This window comes from Pygocentrus nattereri, chromosome 3 (assembly GCF_015220715.1).
Source record: "Pygocentrus nattereri isolate fPygNat1 chromosome 3, fPygNat1.pri, whole genome shotgun sequence".
In the NCBI taxonomy this organism is placed as follows: domain Eukaryota; kingdom Metazoa; phylum Chordata; class Actinopteri; order Characiformes; family Serrasalmidae; genus Pygocentrus; species Pygocentrus nattereri.
The window spans coordinates 18,150,329-18,161,548 of NC_051213.1; the positions used below are offsets into that span (position 1 = coordinate 18,150,329).

The following is an 11,220-nucleotide window of genomic DNA, read 5'->3' on the forward strand; positions in this document are numbered from 1 at the left end:
CAGGGTACTTGGCTCATGTTGGTTAAATCAGTCATATTTACTTAACAGTAAGAAATAATACATAAAACTGTAGGTTTCACATGGCTCATTTAACAGTAGGTACACTTTGCTGATCTGACTATACCAGTAAAGTCCACCTCTGCTACTATGTTGCTAAATAGCCAATCCTCATTAAGTGGTGGAGTTGAAACTGGTTGTGGGTGCGGTTTGTGTGCAGGGGCAGGAAATGACTGAGCCACACCCTCAAAACTGGGAATACTGCCATCCTCATCACAATTTGAATATAAACAAGACTCTCCTCTGCAATCATTATTGGCTAGAACTGTCATGTCCAAGCCATACCACTGTGCAGTGGATAAGGAGACTGGTCCTGGAGGACTGTCATAGACTAAATTTGGACAGAGAGTAGTTTCTGTCTGAATAATGTTTTTTTCTACATCTGTTAGCACACGTTGTTGGTCCCAGTATTTAGTTAGGACATGGTTTGGGTGACCATGCTCAAGCCTTTGTAAGACTTGGTCATCAGTGGAATGGTTTGAAAAGTTACCCTGTTCCAAGTCTTTCAATTTTTTTTCAGACATGCTCCAACTGCCACAGGCTGAAAACGGATCCTCTTTTCTTACTGTTGTATTAATGTCTGGTTCAGACTGGCTTTGATAGCAGTCCTTTGTCAGTTCTATTTGTCTAGCAGCATATCTTGTTTGATTCTGATGGCAACTAGATCCAAAGGGTGCGAGACTGCAAGCAACAGTACCTATTAAGTCATGTTCCACATTAAAAGCCTTTACAGAACTTTCCTGGAGCATGGAGACCTGTGACCCAGCCTCCAGTCCACTGATAACTCCTCCAGCACAGTCTGTTTGGTTATCCATTACACAGCCTTCACGTGAGGTGTTAAAAAATGTAAGGTTATCTTGAAAATAGCTTTGATCTTCTTCACTTTGCATGTGCCAAACACTAGCCAAGTTCCTTTGATCTCCATGATATCTCTGTAGATATCCTTCCATAGAGTCTAGTAGTTCAAGATTCTCCATCACATCCATCTGGAAACTCTCCGTGATGTGTTGCATTTCAGAGCTGTGGTCACCATCTTGGTGCATTTGTTCTTCAAAATCACATGATTCCAAAGAGAAGGGGGACACTGCTGCTGAAGTAGGTGACATATCAAACAACGCTATCCCCAAATACTGTTGATCCACATCAGGGGATCCAGGGATGTCTGCATCTGAATTCTGTCTTCTCCTTTCAGTACTTTCAAGCCAAGAGAACATGCTTTCCTCTAGAATGATGTTGGTAACTTGAGCCAAGTTGTCTAAATCAGCAGCTGTGGACTGAATTTGTTCTGTTTCACAACTGAAATCAGTGGTTTGTGGTGAGCTCTCTCGGCTGTGTTCAAACTGCTCCACACCTTCCCAGGTCTGACTACCTTCTCCACTATTTGGATGATTCAGAACCTTGCTCTTTAAGAAGCTTGTTTCAGGGTTAACCACAAGAGTGTTTAATGTCCTGCGGTCATTACCCTTATCCTGTTCTTTTGTAGGTGTTTCAGTTTCACAAGAGTCAGCAGTGGCTGCGGAGAAACAAAGGTGGCAAAAGTGGTTAACAACCAAGAACCAAGGTGGCATCTACAATTTACAGCAAGGCTAATCTTGAAACTTTAAACTACTCTATGAAATAGTATGGAACTGAAACTGAGATTCACCCTAAATGAATAAATGTCAAGACTTTTACCATTTTTCATTTTTTTTACTTCATTTTTGTGAGACGACTTCATTTCTGACTGGCTCTGGGAGGTGTCTGCTGAAAAAAGAGCTGAGGCCAGCTGTTGATTGGCTGCCTCTATTTCTGCAAATTTCCTAAAAGGAAACAGATATGCTGATGAGCAAAACATTCTGGTAAACATTTAGCCATTCCAGCTGAAAACTACCATTTAATATGTTAAGTGTCATGTTATTAGCATTAGCAAAGTGCATGTAGTTTTTCCTATTCCTAGTTTCCACCATCTTCAACATGCATCATCAGAAGGGGGGTTCCTAGTCTTTGAACTAGAAAATCTCACAATTGAGGCTACTTGGAAACTACTTTAGGAGGCATGTTTACAACAGAATGGACATTTTTCATTTTGTCAAGCTTGCCCTTTTAACTCTCTCTCTCTCTCTCTCTCTCTCTCTCTCTGATATACCTCTGGATCATGTTGTGGAGAAACCTGCGGTGGTTGACTTGTCGTTTGGACGGCTTGTTCTTGCGTGGTTTTTGTAACGTCCGCATCATGTGACCAGCTGCTGATGTTACAAATGTAAAAAGGTCACGACCCCATGGCACTCCACGGTCCAGTCCCGGTTCGAAGGACATGGTGCTGGATGGGCGCATACTTTAGAGGAGAGGGGGAAAAGGAAAAAAAGAAATTATTTCAAATATCAAATGCGACAATGCAGCTTGTTTCGTCATATTTTTTACAGTAGACAAAAAGCATGAGATTACAGGGGTTTTAAATAAACAACTACTGCATGATTCATATACAAATATCAGCACTGACATAAGGTTAAACATAAGCCTATGAAAAAGTTAGAGGTAAAGATTCATAATGGTGCTGCAACATGAATTATTCCCTTAAAAGAATAAATCGCCTTTAACATTGATCGTGATTAACAGTGATCTTCAGTTTTATTATCCATAACAACAAGATAATAAATTACATTCATAAAACAGTTCAAACAGTCCTGACTCAAATCTAAATAGATGAAACAAATTTACGACTTAACAAAGTAATTTAGCCAACTTCACCCCCTTCAGACTCCTTCAGTGAAACAATACTAATCTGTAGATGGGAGCAAATCACTGTAATTCAGTAAACCTCACTACCTTCATACTACATCAGTTAATATGAAATACAGTGTGCTGTTACACCCACTAATCTTTCCTTAAAAACAGCAATATAACCATACAATTAAAGCTGTGCAAAGCTTCTCTCCCTGATTTCTCATGCAAATAAAGATTACAGCCTTTAAACATGTTAAAGTATTCAGTCACCCACTCACCTGCATTTGCTGCTTGTGCTGGGAACAGCAATAAAACAGGTGGAATCAGAAATGTTGCTGTTGCATACAGAGACATATATAGACACACCCTCACACAGAAAGAGAGAGAGAGAGAGAGAGAGAGAGAGAGAGGGTGTGTGAGGCACAGTTCTGATGATGATGCTGAAGAAAAGGCTTGGAGGAAGGCTATTCTTCATCCTTTCAAATTAAGGGTGGTAAGACATCTCCAATAAAGAGAATAGGATGTGTCCATTGACTGGTCAAGAAAGAAAAGGAGGGCAATTATCTGAGAGTCAACTGGTTGTGGCTCGTGTGGGCTCTGTGTGCATTGTAAAAACGACCAAAGGCTGCTTGTTAAGTGTTATCAAACAGAAAGACACCAGTTAAGAGCGTAACGAGGCTTTAATTGATCAGTTTAATCTCTGGCCCTCATTAACACATTCTCCTGCCTGAGAGTTCCTCTTGTTGCTACAGGCAAACTGCCCTCGCATTACAGCACAGATGTGCAGCAGGATTGTTATTTTTACATATCCATGAAAGAAGTGAACATAATAGACTACTGCTGAGGTCTAAGCAGACAGAAGACACGACAGCGGTCACGACAGCGGAATGAGGTTTACTTGATGGGTGAGGTTTTGAGCTGCACTTTAAAGATCTTGTAAAATAAAATTGAACAATGTTAATATGTTCATTTTAATTCCTCTGGGCCTTTAAGTCATCATATATTCTGAAGGTCAGTTATCCAAGCCAGGTAGCATTTCCCCAAAGTCCCCATGAGCTCAAAGGATACAACATTAATGAATAAAATCCAGAGCTACAGTGGTAGTCAGACAAGTGCATTTAAAGGACCCATATATTGGAAAACCAATGTTCCTCACTTTTATTAAAGAGTTCGATGTAGTATATAAACATTAATTTCTAAATTTACCATTCACTCTCTATTGTATACAGTACAACTGAGCTGCAGAAACAGCTTGCACAGAATTTTCAATTTTCTATTCAAGCTACAGCAGGTTAGCCAATTCGAGTTATATGGAGCGCTTCAGCCCAGTCATATTTTTCAAGGAAGTCTAATAGCTAATAACAGCCAATCAGAACAGAGCTAATTTACATATATTACATATATTTGATCAGGAATGCTGAGGCGTATGTGCTGGTTCTGTTAGGATTCATTAACGTAACTCTATGTTATTGAGTATAATGTTCTATTAGAAGAGTGATTCTGTTGAATTTGAAAAAAAATCCAACTGACGCATTCAGTAAATGGATTATTGTTCTTCTGCTCATATTTTCCAACTGCTAATTACAAAAAAAGTTTTTAAAAATAATAATTTAAAACATTAAAATTACACATACTCTCTTCAGTGTGATACAGAATCTGATCTCCGTGCTCATTATTGTAAAAGCACTACTGGTAACACAAGCAGTGAAATAAGGAGTGGAGAGTTATTTTTAGTTGTACTCCACATGTTTTACAAATGGCCTGCCATAGGCCATGTGCTTTTGAGTTGGGGAGACCTCCAGACTGAGCAGCAGACAGCTTGAGGAATTCAAACCTTTAGAAACTCCCAGTCTTAGAATGGAGCCTAGGTTATCTGTTAAGGTGAGTGCATTTGCACTTTGAATGTTTGTTTCTTTGGGGCTACAAGCAAGACAACTTGTCCTAAGTGGTGAGTGGGACACTTCAGTTTTTGTACACTTATCCTGATTACATCTTTACAAAAAATGTATCAAGTATTCCCTAATCTCCTGCTATTAGTATGTATTTGTTTTCTTTATTGCATCTCAGTTAATTTTATATTTTTATATGTAAAATACATTTCTATTTAGCAGTGAATCCATTTGTCTCTTTACTCCAACCTTAGATATCTTCTGTATACTCCCCCCAGGGCCCTTATTTCAGCATGTGCTATTTTCTCACATTGTTGTATTTGCTGATAAAGGCTTATCACTGAAACACTCTCATTCATGCTCACAGACCTTTGGACCTTGTGGTGCTCATTGGCCAAGGATTGGAGTGAGCCCTACCTTCATTGTTCTCTGAGCCAGTCAGAGAAAAGCTAGTGAGAAGGAACCTAGTGATCTGTGTCAACCACTCTACGACAGGCCAGCTTTATGGTAAGTAATCGGTTTTGTTTCTTTTTTGTTTGCTTTTTTTTTACCAAAGATCAAAGAAAAATTGTTAAATGTAAGTTCCAGAACATCTGAACATTTGAAGCCCAGTTAATCTGCTTACAGAAAAGAAATCCTGACCCAAATATTCCAGGCGTATTCAGTTCTATTCCTGAAGGGTCTTGCACAGTTTCATGATTTCCCAGCTCAAATACAGCTGATTCAACTCAGCAATTAATTGCCAGATTTAGTAAGTGCAGGCCCAGATAATCAAATTATTGGCCCCTGGGCACAAATGTTTGCAGGGCCCCCACCTGGCTAATTTGTTATGAAATCACAGCAAGTTAAACAAGGCCTAAGCACCACCACTACGGCAGCAATCTAACCACAGCGCTGAGCACATTTTTTTCCAATCAAGACAAAACAGTAGCAAGATTATGTAAACATTAATCAGAAAATATGCTAACATAAGTCCAACAACCATTGCAACATTTCCCTATAAAGCATGCATCCGTTCTTGACAAGCAAAACGTCAATAACCTCAATGAAGAAGATATAAATTAAAATGGAATGGAAACTGAAATGTACATAAAGATGGAAAAAGCTTAAAAACACAAAAACCCAAACTGTCAACCAATCTAGCTAAAGCATACTGCTGCAGCAGACATGAAAATGTTGATTTATTTATTTATTTATTTATATCTTACCTCTGATTATGCATATCACTGCTGACAAGGACAAACCTTTTAACTTGGGCGGTAGACATTTTATAGGTTGCTTTCAAAATAGACATCTTCTACTCTGCAATATTTTTTTTTATTTCAAGTCTCACTTTTACAGACACCGCAGGCAAACCTTTTGAATACTCTTGAGCTTTATATTCAGTGTCAATTCACAGGGATGCTAGCTTAATGTTAAAAACCTGAAAGCGTGAGCAAGATAATGAAGAAGGATGTAACGGTCACTAAGCAGTGAGTGGAGGAGAAAAATGAATTAACTTTTAGAATTGATGAAGAGCATCAGGACTATGATCATCCATAACACAAAATTACACCGTGTCGTAACAGCAAACTGGCATTCAAATACAGTGTCACATCATGTAGGAGGCCTGCAGGATGTCTACACTGGAACTGGAAACATCAAGTGTGTGATAAGTCAAAACATAAACAAATCAGATCCAGTTTATGAGGTGCCTGGCCACTTCCCATTTTCCCCGTTATATCAAAAACAGGACTTCAAAATGCCAGAGGGCACCCACGAGTATGTCTTCAGGGAGCTCAACGGCTAAAAACAAAAAGTTAAAACAAATTTTAATACCTTGCTCAGAATTGTCTTTTTATTTGATATAATAAGTATTTCACTAAAAATACAAAGAATACCTATATATTTTCTTTTTTCTACTGGTTCTGGGCATTACTGCTACTAAGCGTTGATTGTTTGGCGAGCAATTCATGAGGTTCACCATTTTAACTCCTATAACTCAAGTGCAAAAGTTCTTAAAAATATAACAGTGAAGTTAAAATGTTTATGCTGTTCTTTGTTCAGGAAATGAATGTATCATTTTATATTAAAATGTTTAACCCTCTCATGCATGAATTATAATAAACTCAGTCAGGATTTTTTTACTAAGTGTTTTTATACATCCTTAGGGATGTAAAACAAGGTTTGAAAAAAAAAAAAATTCTATCTTTATTCGATAAAGAAATATTTAACTGTCCACGCAAGTGTACTTCATGCATTTTGTATTGTAAATAACATCAATGTATTAATTTGGTATTTATATAGGTATAATTTGTAATTTAGTTATACAGTTGTAATATCGTATTCTTTTGGAATGGTGGTTCCTCCATATTCTCTCACAGTAACTTATAGCATGTATCATATTTCCTGTCAAAACATCCTTGTTGCTCATTTCTGAGACTATTTTCTATGATAGTTGCCAAAGTATCCGGGGCACAAAGCTACAAGACACTGCATGCAGATGTACTTGGTTCTTCGTGTGCATGCAGCATCTTGGCATCTGCTGGCGTTTTTTGCTTCCTTGAGCTGGGGCCAGTGGTTCCCAGGGGTATACCGGATCTCAGGGGGGGCCTTAGACACTGCTCTCCGTTTTGCCCGTGGTGGAGTGGCACTGGGTCTGCCTCTGGTGTGTATTTTCATGGATCCTGCATTGATAAGAGCACGAGCTATTGACACCTTGAAGAGCAGCAGATCCTTTGCTTCATTTCCAGACATTCTATAAAGGAGCCAGGCATTCACAGTTGTGACATCAAGGAAGTGAAAGAACACTCTTATGTACCACCGTTTGTTTCTGCGTCGGTGTGGATACATGGCAACACATTGATCCATGAGATCTACTCCACCCATATGCTGATTGTACAACTTCACGGAAAATGGCCTTTGGATGTTGAGCATTTGCTTCTCTTTTTTGCTCCATCTCTGTGCAACATCTGTTGGGGACAGGCCGGTGCAGGAAGAGGCCATGTGAATAACTGAACTATCCAACCAGCGGGTGACAGTGATGTTTTGTGCATTGGTCACGACAGAGACAGATCCTCTTCCTTCTTGCTTCATTTGCTTTTCTCTTTTCAGCTTTTCTTGTGCTCCATGGAGCCTGTTGCTTCTACATGTGCCAGTGCCATAGATCCCTTGGTGTTCCAGTGCCTGAAGGAGGGGAATGGTGCAAAAGAAATTGTCAAAAAACACCTTGTGGTTCTTGTCCTGAATGTCTTGACAAAGGCGCATGACTACATCTCCAGCCATTCCCAGCTGACTGATCTCACCTCGTCCCCCAGCTGGACCTTGATAGGGTTCAAAGTTGTACATATACCCAGAGGATCCTGCTCGCACCCACACTTTAATTCCCCAGGGCTTGGGTTTTTTGGGGACATATTGTTTGATAGACAGGCGTCCCTTGTAGGGAATCATCATCTCATCGACCGACTGAAATTCTTCTGGGTCAAGTGCTGATTGGAAGGTTTCCTTGAGTGCATCCAAGACTGGTCTGATTTTGACAAACCTGTCAGCATTTTTGGGGTCCAGTGAGTAGTTGTCAACAAAGTGCATGTAACTAAGAATTTGCTCGAACCTGTTCACTGGCATTGCATCAGCTATCAGTTCAAGATGAAGTCCTGTCTCTGATGACCAGTACGTTCTGGATCTAGGATATCTGACATATGACATTACTATATTGATTCCAAGAAATGTTTTGAACTCCTCTGAGGTCAATGCCAGCTTCTCTTTTCCTTTCTGGACAGAGTAAAGGTTTGTATTGTGTACAATGTCATTGATCATATCTTGGGTGAAAAGATGCATGAAGAAATCTATTGGATCTGCTCCCTCAACATTCATCTTGCTCTCTCCTAAGAAAGGAGGCAGGTCTCCCTCAAACTGGTTATCCTTAGCTTTCCAGATATTTCTGACACTCTTTTCTTTTGCTTTTTTCCCCTGGGCCCTGGAAGGTGGTCCCTCAGGTTCAACAGCCTCATCTCCTTCATCAGCTTCATCTCCTTCCTCAGCCTCAACTCCCTCAGCAACATTTCCAGACTCCTCACCTTCACTATCACTGCTTGAACCTACTTCTCTGCTTGCACCTGTCTGTACTGGCAGCCATTCCTCATCACTGCTACCAGAAGCACAGTCTTCCTCACTTGAGTTTGGAAACTCCTCTATTACCCTGTATGCCTGTTTTTTTTGGGCTCTACAAAATATAAGGATTTAAAGAAAAAAACTCAAATTACATTATAAAAACATAAAGAAGTTGATTTACAGCCAAAACAGTAAAGCATATGAATTATTTTCAAGAACAACATTGGTAGTAATTGACATTGCATTAAAGTTGAAACATAGCTAGTGATGCATGATGTACAATTGAGTGGACAGATTATTAATCTGCATTTCCTCCAAATGTAAAATAAAAATTTTGAAAATCTTTACATAATAAGACCCCTTAGATGTTAATTGATGTAATTATATTTTTTTAACCTGCAATGGTATCTTTTTATAGAAGGTAGAAACAGAAATAGCCAAGGTGTTTGGTCTTTCTCCCTGTCTGTCAGCCATCTTGGTTTCACTGACTATTTTTCCCCATTGCAATGACTAGCCAATCGGATTTTTTTGTATAGGATGATGCAATAGCTTCCACTAGAGTGGACTATATGCAGCAGTGCCCAAAATTGCAAGCATATATAGAGAAAAAACACTTTTAAACAGCTGTACACTGTAGTGACCTCTATGCATGAAAGGGTTAAGCGTTTAACATTAATATTCTAAATGTTCTAGTTTACATATACTTATACTGATCACAATGGGAGAGTTTTGTTTTTTTGTTCTTGCACACATCACTTGCTGTTAGGGCATGGTGTTAGTTCATATTTACAGGTTGTGCCACTAGTAAAGTTCCCACCACAAGTTAAATCAACTTTGGATTTCCTCAAAATTGCTCTCGGATGACCCCTAGTGACCTGGGCCCCTGTGCTTATGCCTATAAAACCAACTGCATGATCCATTCCTGAATAGGTGTGTTTGAGCTGGGAAACCACCAAGCTGTGCAGGATACTGACCCCCCAGGACTGGAATTGACAACCCCTCGTATGCACAATGGTCTATACTACAAATGCACCCATTCTTTGGCTTTTCTCTTTATTTCCAGCAGGCAGCATGAACAGAGCATGGGCCATATTCAGATCCTACCCTTACATGAGCAATGTGGTGGGCTACACAACCCTGTTTGCCAGCGCAGACTTCATTCAGCAAAGCATGCTGGGAGGTGCACAGGGCAGAAACGTTCAGCTGAGTGAGGAAGCTTCTGAACAGCAGGCATCAGTCACACACAGGGAGGACATCACAGTGGCTGGGCAATCAGAGAAAGCTCACCTCAAAGAGTCTGAAAGCTGCAAGAACACTTCAGGGGAAAAGCACTCCTCAGTAAAAGAGAAAAGCATTCACAGCATTGACTGGGCCCAGACTGCTCGAGTAGCACTGGTTGGGTTATGTTTCCATTCTAACTTCAACTACCACTGGCTGCGTGCACTAGAGAGGATGTTTCCTGGAGGAGGTACCAAAAGAATATCTGTAAAAGTGTTTCTGGATCAACTCATAGCTGCTCCTGTCACAATAAGTGCTTTCTACATAGGTGAGAATGTCATTTTGCTAATTCTGAGAACAATACAGGTGCCAAAATGATTCTTGGAGTGAGGCCATAGAACCACTTTTGGTTCCCCAAAGCCCTTTAAATGAATGGATCTTTAAAGAACTGGTTTTGTATATCTGATGTGTAAGTGTGATGAACCTTTTTATGCGTAAAATGCCTTCTCATATCTTCCCCATACAATACCAAAATGCAAAAGTTGCAATGTGTTATCAGAGTGTTTTATTTGTAATCTAATCTATTATCTAAAAGGGCTGAGCACATTAGAGAGGCAACAGGATCCCTTTGAAGACTGGAAAAAGAAATTCTGGACTTCCTATAAGGTGAGGGATTATATAATGTACAGTCTATGATTTGCTTTATGTAAATATACTCAGCCTGACTTCTGTAACTTCCCCTCATCATCACTGGTTAATCAACTGATTGTCTCTCTGGCAGACTGGCATCGTGTATTGGTCCACAATGCAGGTATGACTGCCCTTATCTATTCATCCATTCGTCTATCCATCTGTAAAATTCAGATATGATAGGATATTTTCTGCTTTGTCTGTTACAGGCAGTGAATTTCTCTCTGGTCCCCCCAGTGGCACGCACTGTGTTTGTTGGAGGAATCTCCCTCGGCTGGACTGTTTTTCTCTGTCATTTTAGACAACAGAGCAATGAATCAGTAGAGCCAGTAGAGCCACCTAAAATCCATTAAATAAATACATCCACAAAATAAACACTCATTGCTTCTTTTCATTTTTGGCCTGTCTGTCTGACTTCATGCTGATAAGTTACAATGAATATTGTACTGGTTTTGTGGGTCTAATAAAAATAAAACTCATTTTATAATATTAAGTTTATTAGATTGTAGCAACAAATATATGTAGAAGGGTATATTATACATGCTGGTATATTTTTTATATATTTTATACATTT

The 11,220-nt window shown here is 39.5% G+C and overlaps 2 protein-coding genes across 4 annotated transcripts; one reads left to right on the forward strand and one right to left on the reverse strand.

Annotated features, from left to right (window-relative positions):
• Positions 1-4,541: 4,541 nt before the first annotated feature.
• Positions 4,542-11,008, forward strand: si:ch211-120k19.1 (uncharacterized protein LOC563199 homolog). Of its 3 annotated transcripts, none has more exons than XM_037537289.1 (6): positions 4,542-4,708; positions 5,017-5,156; positions 9,802-10,284; positions 10,552-10,622; positions 10,738-10,767; positions 10,856-11,008. In XM_037537289.1, exons 3-6 carry the CDS (start codon positions 9,810-9,812, stop codon positions 10,997-10,999), a joined length of 720 nt encoding a protein of 239 aa, XP_037393186.1. In that variant the 5' UTR covers positions 4,542-4,708; positions 5,017-5,156; positions 9,802-9,809; the 3' UTR covers positions 11,000-11,008. The 3 variants fall into 3 exon arrangements, with proteins under 3 accessions (XP_037393186.1, XP_017555779.1, XP_037393187.1); XM_017700290.2 differs by having other exon boundaries at positions 9,805-10,284; XM_037537290.1 differs by having other exon boundaries at positions 4,549-4,641.
• Positions 7,071-9,651, reverse strand: LOC119263075 (piggyBac transposable element-derived protein 2-like). Its single transcript, XM_037536923.1, has 2 exons — positions 9,647-9,651; positions 7,071-8,850 (listed from the first exon to the last, which is right to left on the reverse strand). Exons 1-2 carry the CDS (start codon positions 9,649-9,651, stop codon positions 7,071-7,073), a joined length of 1,785 nt encoding a protein of 594 aa, XP_037392820.1.
• Positions 11,009-11,220: the final 212 nt, after the last annotated feature.

What these genes read in the sequence shown, in the direction of transcription:
- si:ch211-120k19.1 (XM_037537289.1), top strand. Translation starts at nt 9,810, where the DNA reads ATGAACAGAGCATGGGCCATATTCAGATCCTACCCTTACATGAGCAAT. An exon ending in AATTCTGGACTTCCTATAAG is followed by an intron (nt 10,623 to 10,737) that starts GTGAGGGATTAT and finishes TCTCTCTGGCAG; the next exon opens with ACTGGCATCGTGTATTGGTC. An exon ending in TGTATTGGTCCACAATGCAG is followed by an intron (nt 10,768 to 10,855) that starts GTATGACTGCCC and finishes TGTCTGTTACAG; the next exon opens with GCAGTGAATTTCTCTCTGGT.